The sequence below is a fragment of the Orcinus orca genome, chromosome 10 (genome assembly GCF_937001465.1).
Source record: "Orcinus orca chromosome 10, mOrcOrc1.1, whole genome shotgun sequence".
In the NCBI taxonomy this organism is placed as follows: Eukaryota; Metazoa; Chordata; class Mammalia; order Artiodactyla; family Delphinidae; genus Orcinus; species Orcinus orca.
Window position 1 is genome coordinate 32,674,295 of NC_064568.1, and position 26,515 is coordinate 32,700,809.

Here is a 26,515-nt window from a genome sequence, read left to right on the forward strand (position 1 = left end):
CTGCCATGTTCTGCCCTGCCGCGCAGGGTGGGTTGTCGCTTCAGGACCTTGCTTCACACGGTAAGCTCCCCCTATCCATTAAACCACTGATGTCTCTGTCACCTGACTCCAGGCTCTTTCTTCGGTCTTGAAGCTGGGCACGTACAGGCCTTGTAGGCCTGTGGGGTGCAGGTCGACAAAGCTTCAGAGTCTTCTGCATGGTAGAAACTTGGTTGCAGAAGCTCCTGAGAACTGTTATTTTGTTGGAGTATCATTCCTGTGTTCACAGAACAATTATTCTGACACTTGTTAAAATGGTAAGGAAGACTATTCAAGATTACTGCAATAGGGGTATTGCACTAGAGGAGAGAGATGGGGCTTAGCTTGGACTACAGCAAAGACAGCTGGAGATTATAGCCAGTGAGCAGAGTGAGGGGGTGAGTGGGGGGAAAATTACTAAGGGGAGACATCAAGGGTAGGAGAATTCTTGCTAAAGGCAGGCCACGGACTTAGACGTCAAAGGAGGAGGATGAGTACCATCACCAGATACCTAGGGTGGGGGATTCTCTTTAAACTGACTTAACAGGTTCTTGCTAAGACTGGGTTTTGCAGGCCTGGCAAGGACAGAACAGAGGCCAAGTGGAGGTCTAGTTGATGAGAGTGCTCAGAGGAGCCTAATTAAAGTTTGATCAAGGAGGGAGTCTTTGCCACCTGCCGTGATTAGAATGAAACACACGTGGTTACGGGCTCACCTTTTAATTACCCCTGCTTGATGTGTGACCTTGGGCCTTTATGATCCTGAGACTTTTACTGGAAAATGGGCCAAGCAGTAAAATATCTCTCTCATAAGGAATACAGTGAGCATCAAATGAGATAACGCATGGGAAGAACTTGTCACGGTGTCTTTCCTAAAGTAAAGGCTCGATAAATTGTATTAGTATCATAAGTTGGGGACTCTAAGTTTTTGGTTTTTTTTTTGTGGTACGCGGGCCTCTCAGTGTTGTGGCCTCTCCCGTTGCAGAGCACAGGCTCCGGACGCGCAGGCTCAGCGGCCATGGCTCATGGACCTAGCCGCTCTGCGGCATGTGGGATCTTCCCGGACCGAGACACGAACCTGTGTCCCCTGCATTTGCAGGCGGACTCTCAACCCCTGCGCCACCAGCAAAGCCCTGTAATTAAGTTTTGATCCAGTAATAGGAAAATACGTGGTTTAGTGTAAACTGCTCTGGACTGAAAGGATTTAAATAGCTGGATTTAAAGTCTGGCCACAGCAATGTTTAGCATCCTCCCAGAGCTTAAGTTTTTTATCTGCAAAATGGGACAATATCCTTTTCCTCGACTGTCCTGCAGGATTGCAATAAATGAGAAAATATATGTGAAAGTACTTGGACAACTAGTAATTTGTCTAAAGTTGTTCTTGAATAGTCCTATGATTAGGTGTCTGTTTGGTTGTGAGCCTGTGCCCCTGGGCTGTGACCTTCACTAGGGTTTCTCAGTTTCATTTTGTTTTTCCCTCTTAGGAGAGACAGGAAGGCTAGAGAAAGTTGGAGTTGGGTATTTCCCTTCCCTCAGTTAGGTTCTGGTAAAATATTGGTAGTTTACTTTGAGGGCAGACCTTGTTAAGTAGAACAGAATGCTCTGGGAATACATAATGACTGCTTTCCCCACCCTCCTTGCAGGAAGAACCAAAGGACTTTTCTCCTGGCTTTATTGTGAAAACCTGATAGGGCTCCTTGGGGTAAAACTCACAAAAGTATGGGGGTTGGCCAAGACTGGGCCCCCACTGGAGTTTTTATAACATTGTTTATTCAAAAATTAATAAGAGTAATATTTTTCTTACTTTGTTCCTATCAGCTTATAGATTGGAGATAGGAAGATGGTTAGCAACCATTTAAGGAGTTTATTTAGAATAATGATAATGGCTGGCAGCCAACGTATAACTGTCTTGTGGTTACAACCAGATGCTTCTAACACAAGTGTGTGGTTGAAAGGAAAAGGGAGTGGATGAAAAGAATATGCTACCTGTCTTTGGCTCTTTTGGAGGAAACCAGGTAGTAAAGTGGATATTTTACAAAACAGAAAACTGTGAGTTGTATCCACTTCAGGTTATGGTGGATCTTCAAAATCTACCGAAAGCTAGAAAGTCATAGAAGTCATTGGCTTACTTTAAATACCAGACAATTGTTTAATCAGTCATTGCTTTGGAAGGTCCTTTAAACTATTTTTAAAAAGTCCTATCGTGCTGAATGATTTTCATTGTTGGACATTTTGTACAACTGGATTTGTTTCTGATTTATGTTCTAAATGAAGTTAGGGTAAAAGTAAAAAATAAATCCTTAGCCTTCTCTCAAAATAGAATTTACTTTAGTCTGCTCATAACAAAATCTTTTAAATATCAGAAGTCTACTTCCCATCTTATAATTTGTAAAAAATATTTTGCTTTTGATTATTTTCAGGATCCATAAATGTCTTTATTGGAAAATAAAAGAAGGTGAGCAAGGGGGAGCTAGGGGAAGGCACATTGGGAAGATACAGGGAAATATCTGAGCTTTGATGTCGATGGATTTGTCTGTTGCCTTGCTCTTCCACCATTTTTATTTGAATTACTTTTAGGATGCACGTGGCTGGAGCTGCGTCCTTCAAGAAGCTAACTCTCAGAGGAGATGTTCCTGTACTTTTCCAAACACCAAATCTGGGCTTCTTTCTCTCTTTTCTCACAAAGTCTACTGTACTTTTTCAAATTCAGTGTCAGATGGTGATGAAGAGTTCAGCTTCTGAGATCAGACTCATTGGGTTCCAGTCTGGCTCTTCCTCTTCAGTGTGTGACCTTGGGTGTGTATAACCCTGTGTGATTACTTGACTTCTCTCTACCCCAGTTTCCTTGTCTGTAAAACATGACTAATAATACTACCTCCCTCTTAGAGCAGCTGGGAGGATTAAATGAGTGAATCCATGTATGGAGCTATTGTAAGGGGTTGGTAAATGTTACTTGTTGCTATTATTATTTACCCTCCTGCTTTGCCTCTTTTTTCTTATTCTGTTCCTTTCTTCTTTGCCTTTGCAAAGGCTATTCTAAAAATTCCCATTTGTACCTTCTCTTTCTCTAATATGGTTGTGGTATATCCTACTCATTTCATTATGCACACAAACACACATACATACGCACGTGCACATATACATATGTTTCTTTACTGTGTACCTATAGTGTATACAGTGCTCTGGTAGATACTGAGGATGAGATTCCTGATTTTGTGGAGTTTGCATCTAGTGACAAAAATACAGAAAATGAATCAGTTATAGAAGTGAAAGAAAGACCAAGGTGCTGTGGGGTTGTGCAGCCAGGGCACAACCCCAGCCTGTGAGGTCATGGAAGCCTCTGTGAGGAGGGAACAGTCAAGCTGAGACTGGAAGCACGAGGACCTTCTCCTTGGAGCCCTTTCTGGTCACATTTATTTTTTACACTCCTGATTGAGGTTACTGTAGCACTTTATTTCTGCCTCAGGTATAACATGTACAAATTCCTATCTTATCACATAAATACGTGGGTCAATCTTGCTCCCACTGAGTTACCTTGAAGAGGATGTTACTCATCTTCGTATGGTCATAGCTTCCTGTATAACACTGTTGATATTGGCCATCAGTTAGTGTTTTCTGAACTAAACCACATTGTGCTTTGAGGAGGGTAGACCTACAAAGGAATTCTCCTTTCTCATGTTTGGCTTATTGGGGCCTGAGGGGTTCCTCCTTGCCTTGTTATAACTCAGTTTCATCATACGCAAACTGGAAGGAATGAATTAGGCTCCTTCTGGTTAGTGTTTCTTTGATTCTCTTGAGGGAATTTGGTGTCGCTTTAGACGGCAGCACGAGTGTGTATTTAGAGTAGTGAAATGTAAATAGGGGTCCATTATCTTTCAGTGGTCTTCTAAGGGGGTATTTTGACTGGGGCTGAGTTGAATTGGTCAGCAGGCAGAGTTAGGCAGCAGCATTCCCTTTGTATGCTTCCAGGCCGCCCAGGTGTCATGGAACATTTGTGGGGAAAGAACTTGCGCTCTTAACGTAAGTGGAATCTAGACCTATGCAGCCCTAGTTTGGTGGACTGAGGTTCACCAAAGGAAAGCCAGATCGCAGAAGCAGATCATGGGACCCTTGAGAAAAGAACTCATGAGTGAGGAGAGTTCTCAGAGAACAAAGGAGTGGAGGAGAAGTGGAGCAGGTGCCTCACCCTGGCCTGACACAACCTCTGTGCTGCTGCTTCCTGAGAACGAGAAGGCTGTGGCATAAAGAAAGAGAGATGAGTCACTAGGGGCCCACAAGCTTTGCTGAGGGAACCTACTGAACAGCCTGGCTATGCACAGCCACAGGAGCTCTCCTTCTGGCCAGAAATAGACAAGAACAGCAGAAGTTGGTGACCTTGAAGGTCAGGAGTGGTGGAGGGAGAAAAATCTGAAATCTGGAACTCTCCTAGCTCTCTCTTACATGTCCAGGATTAGTCAGCAATTCAGCGTGGTTCCAGAGAGGGTCCTATTGGATAAGAATGCCATTTCTCATCCTATAGTTTAGCCTGGCCAGTTTATTACACTATGGTTGATTGGGTAAGTTGAGATTGTTCAAGCTACCTCAAGAGAAAGAAACCAGAGGTTCACTGGTGCTGAAACTGCAGCACTACTGGTATATAAGTTGGCTCTTCCTTTGGGCATTTCTTTGGCTTTCCTGCCCTATTCTTCCCTCTTTACTATCTACCTTCCACAGCCTTCTCCATGTTTATTTTGCTTCCTCAGAACTTGGGCTTCTCTGCGACTTTGGTTTGTCAAAGCCCCATATCCTCCTGAGGAATTCTTTGCAACTTTGCTTCCTCTGTTGACTGCCTCAGGCTCTCAGTTTCCAATTCCATTTTTTTGAGAGACATACGATGGCCCAGTCAGGCCATGGGTGAGAGGCCTATTCCTTGGTCCATTTAGCCACTGGACTGGGGGGAGGCAGGAGCAGGGCCAACTGACATGGAGCTTGGCTGTGGATGGACAGAGTTGCTTGGAGTAGGTTGTGACCAGAGCAAGTCATGATGGACATCTCTAGCTCATAATCCAGTCATTCATTCATTCTGTTTCTTACCTGGGAACGTAGCATTGGGGTTAAGAACTTGGGTCCCAAAGTCAGACTTAAATCTCAGCTGTGACTTTCCTCATCTGTAAAAAGGGGATGGTAATCACACTCACTTCATAAAGTTGTTTTGAAGATGTGAGAAAATGCATATAAAGAGCTTAGCATAAGGCTCAATGCAGAGTAAGCACTTTTTAAGTTATTGTTTTTATATATAGTCCATAAATGAGCAAGACAAGTATAGCATCTGTCTTTATAGAGCTTGTAATCTAATTTTCATGAGCCACGCACAGCACTATTGACAATGCATTTATAATGTTTGGAGGACATCATACAGTTAATAATTTATGGAACAAATATTTATCGACCATCTACTAGGTGTGTGGCACTGTTTCTGGCACTGAGTGTACAGTTTTTAACATAGTCAAATCCCTACCCTCACGGAGCTCATGTCTAGTTAGAAGATAGACACACTGATTAAAGATAGATAGATGGTGGTAATGTCTAGTGATGCTATGTGGTATGAGGGAAAAGAATAGGGTAAGGGAATAGAGAATGCCAGGGCGAATGTGAGGGGCCTAATTTACATGGAGTAGTTCATGATGACCTCCCTGAGGAAATGATGCTTGAGTGGGGAACTAAATAAAGTGAGGGGGGGACTCATTCAGCCATCTGGTGGAAGAGCATTCCAGTCAGGGAAGGGCGAGAGCAACAGCTTTGAGGCAGGAGTGTGCCTGGCATGCTCGAGGAACAGCAAGGAGGCTGGGGTAGCTGTAGCCTATTCAGTGAAGGTGAGAGTGGTGGGAAATGAGGTCTCAGAGGTAGCCAGGGGCCCGGGGTGATTTTTAATTTTTAACTTTCCAACAGGCTCTTGTGTCTAAGGCTCATCTGGGCTTTTCAGATTGGCATGAACTCCTGGCTTGTCATTTTCCTCTGTGACTAAGGGCAGCAGACAGATGCTCATTTTGAAGCAGGCTGACTTGGAGATGCACAAAGGCTCATTAGAGTTTTGAACTATCTTGTGGACTATTGGCTCCTGAGACTGCAGCTGGTATTTCTCCCCACCAGGGTAGGGTGAGTCATGGTGGGGGGGAGGGTCTTGATAAATGTAAAGCCAGCTTCCTCTCTCATCACTACCACAGAGCTGCTTCCTTAGTCATCCTTTAATCTCTGTGTTCTGACCTCTTTCTCAAGGATTAAAATAGCCCAGCATGCTGCATCCAGTGTAGTTATTGTTGAGGGACAGGAAGTGTGCTAAGTGACTCACCACAAGTAAGAGGTGAACTGTTCAGCTGTGTCTGGGGCTGGCTGCTGCTGAGGATAGGAGGCCCACAGACTACCCTGACATAGGTGTAAGAGCAGGGCTATCTTCAATGTTCCATGGTAACAAGAGGAAGAAGCGGGTATTTCCATCAGCAGACTCTTGGGAGTGTTTTACGGTAGATGTGACATTTGAGCTGTGATATTTACCGATTCTCTGATTCAGAACGTGTTTTCAGAATGGTTTTAATTTCCTGCAAGAAGGCTATGACTCTTGCTGTAGTTGGGGCTGGCTGCCCTTAGGTATTGGTTATGCCAGTGGGAGGCAGGGATGGGCTATTTACTGGACATTTATTGCTCATTTTTCTGTATATACAACATTGTTTTAGGCGTCTTTTATATCAGTTATCGCACTGTAATAAAGCAGCCCTAAACTTGGGGACTTAAAATAATATTTTTATTTGCTTATAGTTCTGAGGATCATTAATTTTGGCCTGACTTGGTTGGACTAGCTCGGTGGTTCTTCTGCTGATCTCTTTTAGGGTCATTCTTGAGGCTGCAGTCATCTGGTGATTTGACAGGAATGTTTGGTTTAAGATGGACTCTGTCACATGTTTGGTGGTTGGTGCTGCCTTTTGGTTGGGTCTTTCTTTTTAAAATTTAATTAATTTATTTTTGGCTGCGTTGGGTCTTTGTTGCTGCATGTGGGCTTTCTCTAGTTGCAGCAAGCAGGGGCTACTCTTTGTTGAGGGCTTCTCATTGCGGTGGCTTCTTTTGTTGTGGAGCACGGGCTCTAGGCACACGGGCTTCATAGTTGTGGCTCACGGACTCGAGAGTGCAGGTTCTGTAGTTGTGGCGCATGAGCTTAGTTGCTCCGCCGCATGTGGGATCTTCCTGGGCCAGGGCTTGAACCCACATCCTCTGCATTGTCAGGTGGATTCTTAACCACTGTGCCACCAGAGAAGCCCCTGCTTGGGTCTTTCTTCTCATGGTCTCGTAGTCTTAAAGAGGGTATCTTGGGCTTAATATCAAGAGGGCAAAAGTCTGAGCTCCAAGTATGGTTTCCTCTATCCTTTTGGGTGGTTCTTTCCCTGGCCCCAGGCAGTTTATTCACACACATTTGATGGTTAATAGCTGAATACTTAAGGGGGACCCTCTGCAGCTCTCTGCCCTGTGAACTTTAGTTGCCTTGATCTTTCCAGACTCCTCCCAAACTAGGGAGACTATAGGTCTTTGCCTGGGACTCTCCTCCTTGTGCTGCAGCCTGGACATTGTCTTCAGGCAATAGGCTGGGGCAGTTATAGTGCTCACCTCTTTTGATTCCCATCTCTCAGGGATTACTATTTTTTTAACATATTTTTAAAAATAAATTTATTATTTATTTTTGGCCTCATTGGGTCTTCATTGCTGGGCGTGGGCTTTCTTCAGTTGCAGCAAGCAGAGGCTACTCTTTGTTTTGGTGCGTGGGCTTCTCATTGCGGTGGCTTCTCTTGCGGAGCACAGGCTCTAGGAGCGTGGGCTTCAGTAGTTGTGGCACGCGGGCTCAGTAGTTGTGGCTTGCGGGCCCTAGCACGCAGGCTCAGTTGTGGCACGTGGGCTTAGTTGCTCCACGGCATGTGGGATCTTCCCAGACCAGGGATCGAACCTGTGTCCCCTGCATTGGAGACGGATTCTTAACCACTGTGCTACCAGGGAAGTCAGGGATTACTATTCTTGAAACCATTGTTTTATATGTTGTCTAGTTTATTAGTTGTTTCAGGCGAGAAAATTATTCTGTCTCTATAACTCCTTCTTGGCTGGAAGCCGAAGTCTCAAGAGGATGAAAGTGAAGTGGTGAGTTGTCTTGAGGCCTTGGCTTGGAACTCACAGACATCACCTCTGAATTCTGTTAATCAAAAGACACCCAGGAGGTGGAGAAATAGATTGGACTTCTTGATGGGAGTGGTAGCAAAGTTACATTACAAAAGGACATGAGGATAGGGATGGGAAGAGTGAAGTCCTGTTTGCAAACACTACCCAACTGTGTGTGGGCAGGTAGGATTAATAAGATGACAGCTATCATTTGCCAGGCTGATGCTATGAACCAGGCCCTGTTTGAAGCACTTTATGCACAGCTTATCCTAATAACATTGTGAAGTGTTGTGAACTTTGTAACATGGTTCATATGTGGAACTAGTGTAACATTGTAAAGCTCATCCTACAGGTGAGGAAACTGCCATTCCCCCAGGTTAAGTGATTTGCCTGAGGTTTTGTGGCTTCCATGCCTGTGTGATTTCATGCCTGTGTTCTGAATCCATCCTTTTACTTTCAACTTTCCTGTGTTTTTAAGTTTTAGGCATATTGCTTATAAACAGATATAGCAGCATTAAAAAATGCCAAAAGATGATTTCTGTCCTTTTAGGTGGTAAGTTTATTCCATTTACCTTTATTGTAATTACTGATGTATTTGGATTTATTTCCACTGTTTCATTTTGTGCTTCCTATTTGCTCTCCCTTTTCTAGGTCGATTTTGTCTTTTTTTTGATTGTTTGCATTTTCTTTATTCTCCTTTCCTACAGATTTGGAAGTTATATTCTGTATTCTTTTAACTATTACATTTTAATTTTAACATGTGCACTTGAATTCAAGTCTAAAGTTAACCTGTTTATCTTAGTTTTCTCAAAAAAAAAATCCATGAAGAATTCGGAACATTTTAACACCAACCATTTGCCTCAGTCTTATATGTTTTTCTTTATATATCTCCCTGGGGATATGATAGTGTTGTATTGAATACTTTCCAGTCCCCTTTGAAATTAGGCATGGCCATGTGACTTGCTTTGGCCAGTGAAGTATGAGAAACAGAAAGCTTCAAGAGCTAGTGTGTAGTTCACCATATGACCTGTAGCAGTTGTTGAAGCAAGTTTTGAGATGAGGTCCTTGGGGGGCTACAATGGGCAGAGTCCTCCTGCTAACCTCTGAAGGATATTTAGCATCAGTGAGAAATAAACATTTGCTGTTTTAAGCAATAGAGATTTTGGGTTTGTTACCACAGCATAAGTTGATCACCTGATTGATAAACTCCTGATTCCGTCCAAATTAGTTGTCATCATTATTATTGTTTTATATAATCAGTGCTTAGAATTACAACATTTACCATATTTATTTGATCACCTGTCCTTCATTCGTATCAATACTTCCTTCTAGATTTTTCTTTTTTCTTGAAGTACATATTCTAGAAGTTCCTTAATGTTCTTTGTGGTGTGCTGGTAAATGTTTAACAGCTGGTTCCCTGAGGACAAAAGAGCCTGGTTTTTAGTGTTTGCTGTTTTCCATCGTGTAAATACTCCCACCATGGCTGATTTCAAGTAACCAACATATTGTCAACTGACTCTCAAGAGTCCAGAAAATTTGGCTCTTATGAGCTAGTATAACACACTGCTATTTCAGGTGGTTTATGTTAGTGGTAAACTGTTTTTGTCTCAAGATACCTTTATTTTCTCTTCATTCTTGAATGGCAGATTTACTGGGAGTAAAATTCTAAGGTTGAAAGTGTTCTCTTAGCAGTTTCAATCTTTTGTTATCGAAATAAAATTGTTACTTTCTTGAGGTCTATTGTCATCTTGCATTATTCCTTTGCAGTTAATCTATTCCTTCTCTCTGGTTGCTTTTAAAACCTTCTCTTTATGCTTGATGTTCTGTAGTTTTGCTTTGCTATACTTGGATGTGAGTTTAATTTTACTTGTTTGCATATATTTTGCTTCCCTCAATCTTTAATGAATTTTAGAACATTTTTAGTCATTCTTTCTTTGAATATCATTTGATCTTTGAGATTCTGCATGATCTGGGTTGAAAGACTGTACTTCCAGAGCACTTACTTTTGCAGGTATCACCTTGGGATCATTTTTATATTTATTTCTCCACTTTAGGCACTGGAAAGTGAACCCCATATTCACATGAAGGTAGACCCTTGGAGAAACTAGTTTTATCTTGTCCCAAGTCCAGAATTCAGGCTGTCATCTACCATTTCACAGATCCAGTTTTCTGGAGGGGGTCTCAGCTTTAACTTGCCCAGAGCCTGTTCTGGCACTCTTGTAAGGCTGTTAACCCAAGCTCACTCTCTCTGCCCCTGCCTTGAGCCCTTGACAGACAAACCCTCAGCTCCTTTCACTAATCTGATTTTTAATTTTCCTTTTTGTTTTTGGCTCCCAAGGATTTCTCTTACTTTCATGCATGGTCATCTATGCGTGCAACGAGGTATTTTTGTTTGATTTTGTATTTTCTCTAGCTTTTCCTGGTGTTTATAGTTACCTGTCCTGTAACTTGGATTATTCCAATACCTTCCTCACTGGTTTCTTTGCCTCTAACCTTCCTTTCAGGCTATCTTCCAACTGTAGAATATCCACCCCTATGTCTCCCCCAAACTTTAGTAATGTGTCCCTTTTAAAGTAAAAATAAAAAAACGTTCTTGTAGACCCTTAAGAATGTTTATGACAACCATGGGGAAAATCTTATTTTCTGAAGGTATCTTCCAAATATCTTTACTCATATGTCACATTGGTGAGGAAGTATGACTGACTACTTGTCTATCCTGCATGAAATTAATACCCTCTTACCATTTTCATGTTTTATTTATCGGTTAGGGTTAGGGTTATCAGCACTATTTCCTGATATGCTATACTTCTATTTGTTTACTGATTGTCTCCCCTTTTTAGATTCTAAGTTCCATGAGGTCAGGTACTTGTCTCTTTTGCTCATTGTTACATCTCCGATGCCTAGTATTGTGCCGGGCACATAGTAGATGTTCAGTAGATATATTTTGAATGAATGAATGAAACATAAATTGTTAGCACAGACAAAAGTGGTGTCTTAATTTTAGATAATTTTATTTTTATTATCATTAAAATTAAAGAAATTTCAAATTTTTATGAAACTCATGGACCTCTGAGAATGCATTCATAAGCGTGGTTTGTAATGTGCAGTATTAAACAGTATTTACATCACTTTCTGAAGTTCACATCCTTTTCATGACATTTGAGTCCTTTATCGATGAGCACGGCCACCTTTGTAGCTACCTCCTGCCACTCTTGATGGTGTATTCTTTTCCTACCCAACATGCCATGGTTTTTCCACACTTACAGACTTTAGTCATGTCCTTTACCCTGCCTGGAATACCTCCCCTTTTTGCCTCTGGAAAATTCTCCTTTGTTCTTAGTCCCCACTCAAAGTTCACATCTTCTGTGGAGTTTCTTGTGCTCAAACCAGATGGATGCCTCCTTCCACTGTGCTGCCTCAGCACTTTGTATATGCTCCCTTATGCTCACATCCCTTTCTGTCCTGATTATTGGTCTACACATTTGTCACTTCCTCTTGACTAAGAGCTTCTCAAGGCCAAGGACAACGTCTCCTGCTTTATCTGACCTTGAATCCTCAGTGCCTTAGCATAGTGCTTATCACACTTAATCAATGCTCAGTAAAAGTGAGTTGAGTGAATGTTGCCTGGGAGTGGTTGTGGCAGAAATTAATGACCACAGACTCTCTGACTGGACTCAAATGAAGGAAGGCAGATAGCGGATTTGATGGGAGATTGTGTTAGCATCCTTAAAAAAGCTTCTTTCAAAAAAAAGACTTCTTTCTGAGGAAGTAAATAAATGTTATCTTGCCTAGAGTTTATTGAATGAATTGCTAAATAACCTTTAAAGGTACTTTCTAGCAAAATGGTGTTTTTCACTATTCATAATAATTGTAACATGAAGAGAGGTTGTTTATTAAATTCATAAACTGTACTAAGCTACATATGTAGCCATATATAGATATAAGTATATATATACATTTACATATATACATAAATATAAAATTATTCACAACTACAAGTGTATCATCCTCATTTTACAGTGGAAGAACGTGAGGGCAAATTATTTGCCAGAGATTAAACAGTATAGACATAAACAGTGGTAAATCCAGTTCTCGCTTGAGTCCAGGACTCGGGCACTTAACTGAAATCCACACTAGATTTCAGTAACTCCTCTAATAACAGAATTTTCCTTGCCCCTTTAAAAGGTGACTTAAAAGCTTATTTAAAGGAATAAGTGAGGAGTCTCTTTGCAGACACTGTAAACTCATCCTATGTTTATTTTTTCCTCCTTTCTAAAACCATAAAGCCTGCAATTCTTTCCACTCTTATTTCCCTTTAGATTTTTAAACTAAAGAAACAAAACCTTTAAAGATACAGCAAAAAGTTCCACTCATTTCATAGGGCCCCATCTTCATTGGTTTTGTACAGCAGCCTTTTTCTACTCCACAGCTAAGGACTCAAATGATGGTGAAAGGGACAATCATGCATTTTAAATAATGTGCACATGCATAGATTCAAGAGAGCCATTGGCCTCCCTGTAATTTGCTGAGGGCTCTGGTATGTTGAAATTTATGTAACCCAGAACTAATAGTTTATCTTATTAGGAAAAACGGCAGTAGGACTTGGAGTTACTAAGGTTTTACATTCGGACTTGCTTCAATTTAAATTCTTCTTGCATTCAATAATGCTTTTGTTCAGGGCACCAGCAGTGTCTGCACTGTTAGACACACTTTCTTTATATCCCTGTTAGACTTGATAGGTTAGCTCTGTTCCAGACTCAAATTTGAAAGCCATTTTCCTCCCTTCCCAACTTTAAAAGTCTCAAATGAATTATAAAACAAAATAAATACCCAGGGATGAAAAAAGTACTTTGCAAGTCCTTGTTTAAAAATAATTTTTACTGTCCTTTTGGAGAAACTTCTATTCACTTTCACTGGTTTAAAGGTTTGAGAAGGGCTTTTAAAGCATATGAAATGTATCCATATGCTCATGAATGTGCTTACATGGGTTGCTGAGTTTTTGCTAAGGAAAGCGTTTGTTATTAATAATATGTATAAAATTATCCAGATAAAATAAAAATAACCTCAAATTGATATTATTCAGGACTGGTATTGAGGGATCTTATTTCTCAGCCATATAACATATTCTTCCAGTGATGGTATCTGTAAAAGAACCCTTCCTTCCTTTCTGGTTTTTGCTTTGGCTTTCTCAATGATAACATGGACCTCCTGTGACTTATTATATTTTCCAGGTTCCTAAGTGGCCCCTTCATTCTTGACATTTATCTCACATTTTTGGAGGGGGAAATTCCTCTAAACACTTTTTAAAGTCCTGAAGCTCTCAGGCGGAAGAATGCTAAATCTTTTCAAATTCTCTAAAGGTATTGCTTAAGAAGTCCTTTCAGAGAGAAGAGTTACTTCATCTTGGTTGGAATTAATGATCTGTTCCAACTCCTGAAGTCCTGGAGCCACTGGGGTATGGAGTGTGGTTACGGCAGCTGCACCATTGGTGGTATGTGGTGGAAGGGATGTGTCTGGGCCAAACGTGTTTGACTCCAGTGTGGAAATCTGGCTCGTGGCAGCTGTTGGACATGCCCTGACACTAATTATGTGGTAATGGGATCCTTCTGCAGTTTGGTGACGAAATAAGACTGGTGCATGGGGCTATATGGGAAAGACCAGGACAAAACAATGTGCTGTGAGTTTGGTGTCTGGGCTCTACAGCTAGCAGTGCTGCCATCTCTGCTGTGACTTTGGGTGAGGAGTGGTTCCTCTCTTTGGGCCTCAGTTTATCCTCCTATAAAGTGAAGCAAAAATAATTATTCTTCTGATCCCTTTCATGACTAATCTTCAGTGATTCTGTTGTTAAATATTTGCTGTCTTTTATTTTATTTATTTATTTATTTATTTTTTGCGGTACGCGGACCTCTCACTGTTGTGGCCTCTCCCGTTGCGGAGCACAGGCTCCGGACGCGCAGGCTCAGCGGCCATGGCTCACGAGCCCAGCCGCTCCGCGGCATGTGGGATCTTCCTGGACCAGGGCACGAACCCGTGTCCTCTGCATCGGCAGGCGGACTGTCAACCACTGCGCCACCAGGGAAGCCCCTTTCAAAGTATTTTATTTGATATTGAAATGTTAGCATCTGAAGTGGCCAAGCCAAAAAATTTCCTCTGGGTTAAAGGTTTTATTTGTGTATGACACAGCCAAACATAATTTCACCCCCCCCCCACTCTACTATTGTTTCTTTCCATTACATTTTGGGTTTGTATATTCCTAACAACGGCTTTTAAAAATGATGGCTTCCTGTGGATTGGAGTGGGACTTGCTAAGTATCAAACATGCATTATCTGTTTAACTTTATCATGGTTTTGTGAGATGTTTGTATTATTAGGAGCTTTTTTTTTTTTTTTTTTTTTGCGGTACGCGGACCTCTCACTGTTGTGGCCTCTCCCGTTGAGGAGCACAGGCTCCGGACGCGCTGGCTCAGCGGCCGTGGCTCACGGGCCCAGCCACTCCGTGGCATGTGGGATCTTCCCTGATCGGGGCACGAACTCTTGTCCCCTGCATCGGCAGGCGGACTCTCAACCACTGCGCCACCAGGGAAGCTCCGGGAAGCCCGTTATTATTAGGGGTTTTTAAAAGAGATAGAAAGTGAAATCTAGAGAACAGAAGTAACCTGTTAGGGTCCCACAGCCCACCCAAGGCTGTGGGACCCTGTAGCTAGTGAGTGATCCGATTGACCCCACAGCTAGTGAGTGCCCAAGCTGGAGATTGACCCCAAACTGTTTGACATCAAAGACAGGGTTATTAATTGGGAGTATTATTCTCAATCAAATATTTAGGACTTTCACTGTCAAATTAATTATTCCTTTATTTCCTCCTGGAAGTCTATAATTCTCTTTAAGTTTTCCATTCTCTTAACTCATGTCTGTTGTTGGGTGTCAGAAGCTTGAATTAGCATGGTTATGTTTGTACCATGGAGATCACCCAAGTCTTGTATATATTGCTGTTTAGGAATTCCTTGCCCTGAATAAACATAACCACAGCACTATTATGTTATTCATATTTTGCTTCTTTAATTATAACAGCAATTGTAGTATTGATAGATTCTTCTTGGGGTCTCTGCCCACCTTTAAACAAATATCCTTCTCTTTTGAGTAGCTCCTGATGAGCAGTGTCACCTGCCACAACTGATTGATTCATGGTGGACACCTGGCCCATGCCAGGACCATTTTGTCTTCTGTCCTGGGTATTTACAATTTGGAGCAAAGAATTGTCGAAACCAAGTCACAACTTCTTGCAGAGATTCCTGTTTTGTCCTGCTTGTTTCTTTTCCTGGGTTTTGTTTTCACAATTGCTGTTTTGATTCAGGGAGATACCCTGATATCTTTCTCATACATTCTCTTCTTTGGCTTAAGGTAGGCCAGATCAGTTTCTGTTGCTTGGAACTCAAAGAATATTAACTAATCTAGCAGTGATGAGCACATGGCAGGTGTCTTAGTTTCATTCATGCTGCTAAAAAAAAAAATGCCATAGCCCAGATGGCTTATAAACAGCAAACATTTATTTCTTACAGTTCTGGAATCCGGGAAGTCCAAGATCAAGGTGCTGGCAGATTTGGTGTCTAGTGAGGGCCTACTTCCTAGTTCGTGGGCAGCTGTTTTCTCACTGTACCCTCACAGGGTAGAAGGAGCGGGAGAGCTCTCCCAGACCTCTTTTTATAAGGACAGCATTCCCATTCATGAGATCTCTACCCTAAAGGCCCCACCTCCCCAAGTACAGTCACATTGGGGATTAGGTTTCAACATAAGAATTTTGGGGGGACCTAAACATTCAATCTATAGTAGTAGGCATTCAAAACTTATTCTTAGAAAAAATATTTGTGGAAGGCATCCATAATGCTCCCACCTGCTGTCATTTTTAACAGTTTTATTAAGATATAACTCATGTATCATAAAAATTCACCCTTGAAAAGTGTACAATCTGGTGATTTTTACTGTATTCACTTAAAACATTTTCATCACCTCCCCCCAAAATCCCATACCCTTTAGTAGTCTGTCTTTATTCCCCTCTCCCCCAGCAATGATCATTTTGATATATTTTCTTCTAGTTTTTTTCTTGTCTCTTCATTTTACATACTATGGTATGTTGGCCATATTTTTATTTATGGGATATGGTATATTCATTCTCTCTGTTATAATATAACATGTATATATGGGGCTTCCCTGGTGGCGCAGCGGTTGAGAGTCCGCCTGCCGATGCAGGGGACACGGGTTCGTGCCCTGGTCCGGGAGGATCCCACATGCCGCGGAGCGGCTGGGCCCGTGAGCCATGGCTGCTGAGCTTGCACGTCCGGAGCCTGTGCTCCGCAACAGGAGAGGCCACAACAGTGAGAGGCCCGCGTACCACACACACACAAAAAAAGTATGTATATAAAATATTAAAGATCATAGGCATTGTGTGGATACAGTAGTAATCTTACCTTTACACCAGAGAAAGAAATGAAGATGTAGGCCTTTTAATAAAATGGAAAAACTTAGGGAGTTTAAGTGATTAGGCTACTTAGGACCCAGTATATTCACATTTTCCCTATATACTGTTCAAGTTATAGTTTGTAAAATAAGGTTCATCTCAGACTCCTCATGGTTTTCACAGTCACTTAAAATTCCACTGAGAGCACAGTAGCATGGATATGCTACTTAAAAGTAAAAATGAATAAAATAGTTGAACGTAAAGCCTAGTACTTGGCATTTTAGATGAGTCTTTAAAGATTCCTTCAGATTGACTTTAAATAACAATAACAACAGTAATGGTATAGAATTAAAATTCAGATATTATATATCATTAAAAAATAGCATATATAATAATGTATAATCATATACTATATAATATATGTAACATATATTTTGTATAATAAAATAGATATTATGTATATAATAATAATTATTATATTTATATTGAACCTGGCAGGCTTTTTTTTTTACGTATAATACATATATTTATTGTACCTATGAGATGTGTTCTCTTTGGGAAGTACAAAGCTATTTGAGACATGGATTGTTCATTTTTTTTGTTTTCCCACAAATACTGTGACCCTTTGAGCAGGAAGGTCTATATTTTACTAACAACTAGAGCAAGCAGCTAACACGGTGTCTAAGATGTCAATAAATATGAAATAGATAAATGAACACATTTTTAAGGACTTGGAAAGGAAACTTAGTATATTGCCTGTCAGAGAGCACATAGTTCAATTAAGGTTGAATGAATGAATGAACGAATGACCCTCTTTGTCTATTTTATCTAGTATTGTCTTGTATTAAGGGGCACTACTCATAGTTTACTCAGTTTTTATTAATCACACAAACTGACTTTCTAGTGTGCTCCTTAGGACTGTACTACAGTACTATTTCCATGATGTTTTCCTTCCCCACCTTTCAATTACCAAAAATTTCTTAAAGCAATAATAGAGCTGAAACTTCTTGAAGTCCAGAGAAGTACTTCTCAAACCTTTATGTGCCTACAGATTACCTGGTAGTCTTGTTAAAATGCAGATTCTGATTCTGCAGGTCTGAGTGAGACCTAAGATTCCACCTTTCTTTTTTTTTAGCAGTCATGTTGCTTTATTTTTTTATGTTTTATTTATTTTTTTATACAGCAGGTTCTTATTAGTCATCCATTTTATACACATCAGTGTATACATGTCAATCCCAATCTCCCAATTCATCACACCCCCCCCCAAGAGATTCCACCTTTCTTACAAGATCCCAGGTGATGCTGATGTTGCTGGTCCAAGGGTCACATTTTGAGTAGCATGGAGATCAGTTATCCCCCCTTCCCAGGGGTGGAGTGAATCAAGAAGCAGAGAGAAGCAGGAGAGTACTTAGGAAGAATCTCTCCTCATGAAAAATTGAATAACAAGGATTAGAGTTGAGCAAATCATGTGGTCAGAGTAGGGAAAAACTAGTAGTTCAGTGCTTGCCACCCAGCTATTTGCAATGATATTAATTTAGGTCCTCTTACTTTTTTTTAGAAATACTTAGGTGGTAAGCAGTTTTGTTAAGTGAACATGTTGAGGTGAAGAGGAGGTGACAGGGAAGGAAATTGCAGTAAAGATTTTAAAATGTCATTTACACTGAAGATTTGCTAAGCAATTAAAATGAAATAACTATCCACTAACTGCATGTGGCTGTGACTATTAATAATTGGAAAAGTTCCAATTTTAACCATCATTTTTATGATTGCATGTGTGGGGTTGCTTCTCTAAACACATTTAAAAAATATCAATATTTCTTAAATTTGTATCTTTTTTTTTTTTTAGCTGTAACAGGTTGAGCAGTGTCAACATCAGGGGACGCCACTGTCTTTTAGCTGCTTATATATTACTAGATAATAGTAGGGAAAGAACCCTGACCTTCAAAACAAATCGTTGGTATTCCCTAGAGCCGCTTAAAGAGTTATTTATAGACAAGTTAATAGGAAATCAGTTCCATCCATCTCTGAGTTGGTCTTAAAACAACTGTTTCCTGTTTTCCCTTATTTAAAAAATGCCAAAGTATTTAGCATTTTGTTTCCCACTGTTGCATGTATTTGATGGTCAAAAATTTATGTTTGTTTCTTTTCAATGAGAGGAGGAAGGAGACACATTTTAATTCTGGACCTCTAGCCACCACCACTGTCTCAACAGCAATGATAGCAGTGAACATTTATTGAGCACTCATTATGTGCCAGGCCCTGTGCTTCATGCTGTATGGGAACTTGTTCACTTTGATGAGCGTCTCATGCTGTCTTTGTGCACATCCTGTAAGTTAGTTATGAGGATTATTTCCTGTTTATGGATGAATAATTTGATGCTCACAGTACTTAAATAATTTGTCCAAGGTGACATAGGCTGTCATAGGTAGCTATAGGATTCAAAACCCTGCTCATCACCACTGCTCTTGGAAGCCCAGACAAGTTTGGTGATTTTATCCAGATCATGTAATAGGTTAGTAGCAAAGCTGGAATTAGAACTTAAGTCCTTAACTCTCAGCTCAGTACAGTATTCCAGTACTGTGCCACCTTATAGTATTGGTCTGTAATGAAAACCAGAACTCCTTCTTGCTTACAAGAGCAACTGCCAAGAGGGCTTTCGCATGTATACTTAGTATTATGAATTTTGGCAAAATGTCACATGTTATCAACCAAAGTGGATTCTGCAGTTATCATGGATAGTGCATCTGTGTGAGGATCCCAGGATACTGGTGCTTTGGTGCTTTAAAAAAATCACCTATCAATATTCTCTATTACCTATGTGCCTATTCTACCCTAAAGGAGAAAGCCTAGACCATATGTTCACATAATAATTTTTAATACTTTTCTCAGCAGAGCAACTCTTGAACAGTCCACTGGGGCCACATGTTTTTAGCCAATGCCTGCTGTGTGTCTTTTCACACACATGACACAGCCCATGGAAGGTTTGAAGCCACGAGGAATGCTGCACATCCTGCAAGCAGGATTATGGAAAAAGGAATCAGAGAACCTGCCCTTAATATTTGATTTGAGACAAGCTGGAAAATGATAAATAGGAAAATAAAGTCATAGGAGAAGTAGAGCAGGCCAAATTGTCTGAAAAGAGATTCTCTTTTCTTTGAAAGAGTATGTTAAGCCCTTGCTTGAGAAGGAGTATGGATTTATTTTTAAAAAGTTCAAGACTTTTGGATATAAGCCAATTCATATTTTTATCAAGCTCAGAGACGGTTTTCATAGCAATGAAACCCTAAACTGCTTTGTAGTAGAAAACTTTATCATTTTTTGTTTTTTCCCCATAGTGTGGAAAAGAGCTTAAGGTCACAAATTTTTTCAAATCTGCCAGGAACTCATATTTTCTATGTTTAGGGATAAGACACAGTAGATTCTAAACATCTGGCTAGTCCCTACTTAAATAATTGTGTGTTCCATGCACATCATACATATATAATTATATTTTCATTCTATTTACCTTTTTTGTGTTTTAGACATTCTGATATCTGGATTAGATTCTGACTCCAGTAGCTATTAGAAGTCAGTCTCCTAAATGTTGGCTAAAGCAAAGTATATCTCCCGCCCTTTTCCATATAAACTCAAGTATGGCTTAGTTTCTTATATTTTCATTGTTCTCCTTTTTTCAAAATTAAGTGACTATGGAAGCCTATAAGAGTTGTGTAAAATGAAGTTCTATAGTATTTTCAGAGCAAGAGAGACTTTAGAATTGGCTGGAGGAAATGTCTATTTTAGACCCTGGACCATGTTTGCTAACGATGTGATTGCAGTAGAATCCCTTAAGCCAGTTCAATTTATTCTCTTGTGAAGTGGACATAGTTCTGGCAGCTTTGGAGCAGTATTGTCAGATGAGTGGGCTGGTGGACGTGAGGAATTTTGAGTTTTGGGGGAGAGAACAGGACAGAGTAATCTGAGGCCAAGGATACTCTTCCTACTCTCCCCTCCCTCCGCAACTCTCCCCCCACCCCCAGGCTAACAACAGCAAAGCAAAGAATGGAAGCCGTTCTCCATCACATTGTTTCCCTGTGCTGACCTTTGGGTGAACAGTTTCCTTTCTGGTCTTCATCTTCCTATCCATATTTTACTCGCTATTTATTGGGTACCTATTATGTGCTAGAGTAGGGGGTATGATACAAATCTGGCCCTGAATCTGCCCTTGAGGTGCTCACTTTCTCTCTTTCTTTCTTGGAGGTTTCCCTTGCTTTTTTGTGAGCACAGCAATGCTTTGAAAGATATATTTGCCTTTATCTGACTGTTGAGTACTAGGAGGTCCTATCAGAAAATTAGCCTGCCATAACACCAGAAACAGAAGTCCTTATGACCTCCTTTATTGTCTGAGACTTGGAATCAACTGGACGGACTCATCTCTTTAGCTCCCATTTTGTTTAACTGTGTTTAACAGACAGGGCAATGATTGTAAACGTTTTTCCTTCCGTGGACTGGAGATGGGGTTAAGCCTTTTCCAGGACAAAGTTCAAAGTATGTAATTATTTGTGTGTAGGGAAGATGAAAAAGAACTGGGTTAAAGGCCAGGTATCAGGATAGATATGATGCATTCTGTTTTCACTCCTAACAGAGTGACTGCAGAGAGGAGCCTGGATGCCTGTTGTCACAGCTGCTTTTGCTTTCTTCTGTCGTGTCCTCAGTGGTCAGCTGTGGATAAGGGAGTTTGCCTTTTCAGCTTTGATTGAGGACAACTGGAGAATGATCCCACAATCAGGGTGGGGAGTAAAAAGCTTTCTGAATATTCATCCAACCATAGACTCACTTTTGTGCTTGAAGGGAATTAGCTGTTTTGTCACCTGTTTTACCTGTGCCATAAGTGCCAAGTGGATAGAATTTTGATTGGGACCCAGGCATGAGGTTGGATCACCTGGTGATGTCCCCTTCCGATGCAGGTGGACATTGGAAGGGCTTCTCTCTCCTAATATGCAGTGGAATGGAAGCAACAGAAGGAGTGGTTGAGGCTTTGGGAAGTTGAGACCACAGTGATGACTGGGAGATTCCAAAGAGATGGCTCCTGGACACATCCTTGCAAGTTGTGGGTTTGTAGGTACCTGATGTAGGTAACAAACTGAAATGAATTCTCTTGATTATTGATCCAATGCAGTTTAAGTGGCTGCCTTAAAAGAAATGTGCTTTCGTGGTTGAGAAGTGGGAGACGATTCAATTCCAAGGAATTGAATAATCAAGGAAGCGGGGAGATTGAAACCTGTGCATCTTTTAAAAATTTTTTTAAAAATCTCTTGACTCTTAGAGAAAGTGCTTTGGCTTTGCCAGAGTTTTCACTTGTACTGTTGTATCTTGATCTTTTAGAGAGAAGTTTTTAAAATTGAGCTTGTCTTCTAATAGCTACTCAGTAGCTACTACTAATTGCAGGGACTTAGAAAGGAGGTCTCAGTAAATTATCCTTGGAGTGTCCCATGCTATTTAACTATTTGATGGGACCAGTAATGCAGAGGGGAAATGATTTAGGTTATCTCTTATCCTAATGAGAAATAGGAAATGATCTAGGTTCTCTCTCATCCATATGAGACACCACTGCTATTTCCTAGGTTGTCAAAGTGGAGAGCCACCCCTTTTGGTCTACTCTTAGGGTTACTAGAATACATACCAGGATGGAGTCTAAGATCCCAGAAAGATTCTGGCTTTAGCAGTGTGCTTGTGTGCTCTTGGACCTGTCATTTAACCTGTGTGGATCTGATTTTTCTCATTTGTAAAATGAAGTTAACAAGCTAATCTTTAAGGCCTCTGTGAGCTCTAAGAATTTTGATTCCATGCCATCATCATGTCAGGTGGGTCTCATCTTTCAGAATGTGGGTTTTTGTGATGTTGTCACAGCATACTCTAGCCTATCCTGATTGATATAATTGATTATTGTCCACCTGGTACTTTCTAGAGCTTTATATGTATTAACTCAATCCTTAAAATAACCTTATGCAGTAGGAATTACTACTCTCACTTTTACAAATAAGGAAACAGAGAGAATATTATTTTCAGTTGGTTATTTATTGAAAGTACTGTTATATTTTAAAATTGAAATTGTCTATGTTAAGTATTCAACTAGAGATGAGTATCTGGTAAATAATTTTTGAAACTTGATTGAGTTAACTCTCTTAAAAGTAAGGCAATGGGGCTTCCCTGGTGGCGCAGTGGTTGAGAGTCCGCCTGCCGATGCAGGGGACATGGGTTCGTGCCCCGGTTAGGGAAGATCCCACATGCCGCGGAGCGGGCTCGCTGAGCCTATGCTCTGCAATGGGAGAGGCCACAACAGTGAGAGGCCCACGTACTGCCAAAAAAAAAAAAAAAAAAAAAAAAGTAAGGCAATGAAGAGGGGAGAGAGCAAGAGAGAGAGAAAAAGAGTGTTTTAAAATCTCTCCCCATCCTCTGAAGCAGAAGGATGATCAGTGTTCTATAAGGCACATTAATTATGCTCAAGAATCCCTTCTTAGGAACAAGGAGATTCCTGCTTAATTTAAATATCTTTTTTTTTTTTTTTTTGGCGGTACGCAGACCTCTCACTGTTGTGGCCTCTCCCATTGCGGAGCACAGGCTCTGGATGCGCAGGCTCAGTGGCCATGGCTCACGGGCCCAGCCGCTCCACGGCATGTGGGATCTTCCCGGACCGGGGCACGAACCCGTGTCCCCTGCATCGGCAGGCGGACTCTCAACCACTGCGCCACCAGGGAAGCCCAGCAGTGTTTTTAAGATTCAACCATGTTGCTGTGTGTATCAGTACTTCATTCCTTTGTATGGCTAAATGATACTCCATTGTATGCATATACCACATTTTATTTACTCATTCATCGGTTGACTGACATATGTTTTGTTTCCACTTTTTGACTATTATTAATAATGGTGCTCTTGAGTATTTGTGTATGAATCCACTACTGAATGGGTAAATACAATGTGGTAGGTCCCTATAATGGAATAATATTCATCTATAAAATGAGTGAAATACTGATCCATGCTACAACATGGATTAACCTTGAAAACACGCTAAGTGAAAGAAACCACTTATTGCATGATTCCGTTGGTGTGAAATGTCCAGAACAGGCAAATCCATAGAGACAGAAAGTAAACTAATGGTTGCTAGGGGCTGAGGGTAGGGAGGGAGATGGGGGGTGACTTGTAGAGGGTACAGGGTTTCTTTTGGGGGTGATGAAAATGTTTTAAAATTTATTGTGTTTATGATTGTAGAACTTTGTAACTACACTAAAAAGCACTGAATCTTAATTTTACTTTATAGTAATTTTGACAGGGGTGAGTTATATTTAAAAAAACTTATAATCACCATCATTAAATACATACCAGTTTCTTACTCTGCATTCAGTACCCTGGGAGATGCTGTGGCACACAAATGAGAGAGAGTAGTTGTTCCTTGTGCTCTAGGAATTTCTCATTGGATGATCCTAAGTGGAAAGTTGAAGTGGATACCAACAAAGAGTTTAATTAATGCATCACTAGGTGCTAGTTTCTGGGTACAGCCCACACGCAGAAAAATCTCAACCCCTCTGGGTGTCAGCTGTGGGAATTCAGAAGGATTTCCCAGTGTGGACTCCTCTAGTATTTATGTAACTTAGACATAGTATTATCCATGCCTTACAATACTGTGAGTTCCCTTCAGGCAGGACCTATGCCTTACGTCCATCTTGATTCCTGTACTTAGCATTGTCTGGTCTGCATGGGGAGAATGTGTCTGGTGAATGGATGAGTAACTGTTTTGGAAGCCCCTTGGTTTCTTCCTAGGACAGAAATGCCTTCAGCTTATGGCTGCCTGCTCTGATCAGCCTGGGGGTTGCCCCTGTTGGGAAAGTGTTGCTGAATTCACCTGTCTTCATGCAAGGGTTTCTTTTCTCACAAGTGGTAACTATTTTGTTTCTCTGGCACTTTCACTCTGGTTTTGGCTAAAATGGTGACCTGGAATGACATGGGGGTACTTCTGGAGTGTTGTGCTTTCCTCCCTGGTAATACAACCAAGATATTGGGTTCTTGGGTCAGTGAGATTTAGGAAGACAAAAGGTGGAATAAACCTCATTTTGTTTCTTTTTTAAAATCACATTTATCAAGCATCAGTGCTATAAATTCTGTGTAGCTTATGGGTCTTTGCTGCAGTAAGAAACTGTTTTTCTTTTTTCTTTTTTTCTCTGTGAAGGTACTTTGTGTTGATTAAGTTCTTTCTGTTAAATATCCTTTGCTTGCACTGGACTTTTCTTTGTGTTGATTTTTGCTTCGTTTTTCTTTCATTTCCCATGCTGTTCAGCTACTGGATGCCAGAAGAACCAAGGTTTGTCCACTCTTTGCAGCTCGTTTGTTTTGCTCTGCACAGTCTCACCCCCTTGTGTGTTTGAGTGTCTCTGTCTCTGTCTGCATTTGTTCCCTTTTGCTTGCAGATGCAGTAATCCTGTTTACTAAACCTGTTCACAGCTTTATTTGTAAAAATAAAGTCCTCGTTTGTGTCTACTTGTAGTGGATGCTATTATTTTTATTTTTAAATGGACATGCACTTAATCACAGAAAATAATGGATAGTAGAATAAAGAACACCTTAGAAAACAAGGAATACTGAGTCTGGAGCATTGTGGGTGTGAAGAAGGTGTGTTTGTGAAAGCTTCCCTTCTAACCCTTTCCACTCCTAAATTAAAACCCTGTAGATGTATAATTTACCTTGTGACTGACACTAATATACTGTTTCTATGTATGTGTACATTTCTCTTAAGACATTCAGAAAGCATCATTGAATTAATTCCCCCTCTCCATGTGCTGTCCCATGCTTCTGAAGTCACCCTGGAGGACTTCACGGCTGGCCCTCTGGACCTCATGATTAACATTCCATCTTCATAGTGTGGTAGCAGCAAATAGCGTTTGGCATGTCCATTGACTTTTTCCCCCTTCTTTCTCCTCTCCTGCTCCGTCTTTCTCATCACAGCACCTGCAGTTGACAATCCAGGCCCTTCAGGATGAGCTGCGAACCCAGAGAGACCTCAACCACCTCCTGCAGCAAGAGAGTGGCAACCGAGGAGCAGAGCACTTTACCATCGAACTGACGGAGGAGAACTTCCGGCGGCTCCAAGCTGAGCATGACAGACAGGCTAAGGAACTGTTCCTATTGAGGAAGACCTTGGAGGAAATGGAGCTGAGAATCGAAACACAGAAACAGACCCTCAATGCCCGAGATGAGTCGATTAAAAAGCTTCTTGAGATGTTGCAAAGTAAAGGTTTGCCGTCCAAAAGTCTTGAGGATGACAATGAACGGACACGTAGGATGGCAGAGGCTGAGTCTCAAGTCAGCCACTTGGAAGTGATTTTAGACCAGAAAGAGAAGGAAAACATACATCTTAGAGAGGTAAGGACATTCACTTTATTTTCCCAAAGCCGTATTTTACAAGTTAAAATACGTTAAATATGTTATCAAGTTATTACCACAGGTTGAAAGTTATCTATAGCCTTAACCAAATTGCTGTTGTCATCTGTTTTATAACCTTCCTGTCTGCTTATCACCTTTAAACTGGAATTTCGCATTAGTCTTTTTTTCCTATGCCCACCACACATATGTTCCATTATGATTCAACACGTATTCAGGACCCAAGTGTGTGCAGCACATGTCAACTCTAAGGTGGTTTACAATTGCTTTCCTACAGATGGCCATTGTTTCAGGGCCTTTTAAATGCACTACTGGTTAAATTTTAGATGTTTATTAAGTATCCTCTTTTTAAAGGAGCAAAATGAATAGGTGATTAGCAAAACAATGAGCATAAATACTTTTATAGCTGAATTGGAGGTGGGGTTTTCAGAAAGTAAAGCCTAAGGATATTTCTGGTAAGAATGGAAA

At 40.9% G+C, this 26,515-nt stretch overlaps 1 protein-coding gene across 5 annotated transcripts in view; it reads left to right on the forward strand.

Moving 5' to 3' along the window:
- Nucleotides 1-26,515, forward strand: part of ERC2 (ELKS/RAB6-interacting/CAST family member 2) — a 962,057-nt gene that overhangs the window by 135,663 nt on the left and 799,879 nt on the right. For all 5 annotated transcript variants that reach the window (XR_004482334.2, XR_007479446.1, XR_004482336.2 and 2 more), the window contains exon 3: nucleotides 25,613-26,029. Coding sequence is in view for 1 of the 5 variants with exons in the window: in XM_049715281.1 (XP_049571238.1) it covers nucleotides 25,613-26,029 (417 nt within the window). In the remaining 4 variants the exon portion in view is untranslated. The remainder of the gene's footprint in view (nucleotides 1-25,612; nucleotides 26,030-26,515) is intronic.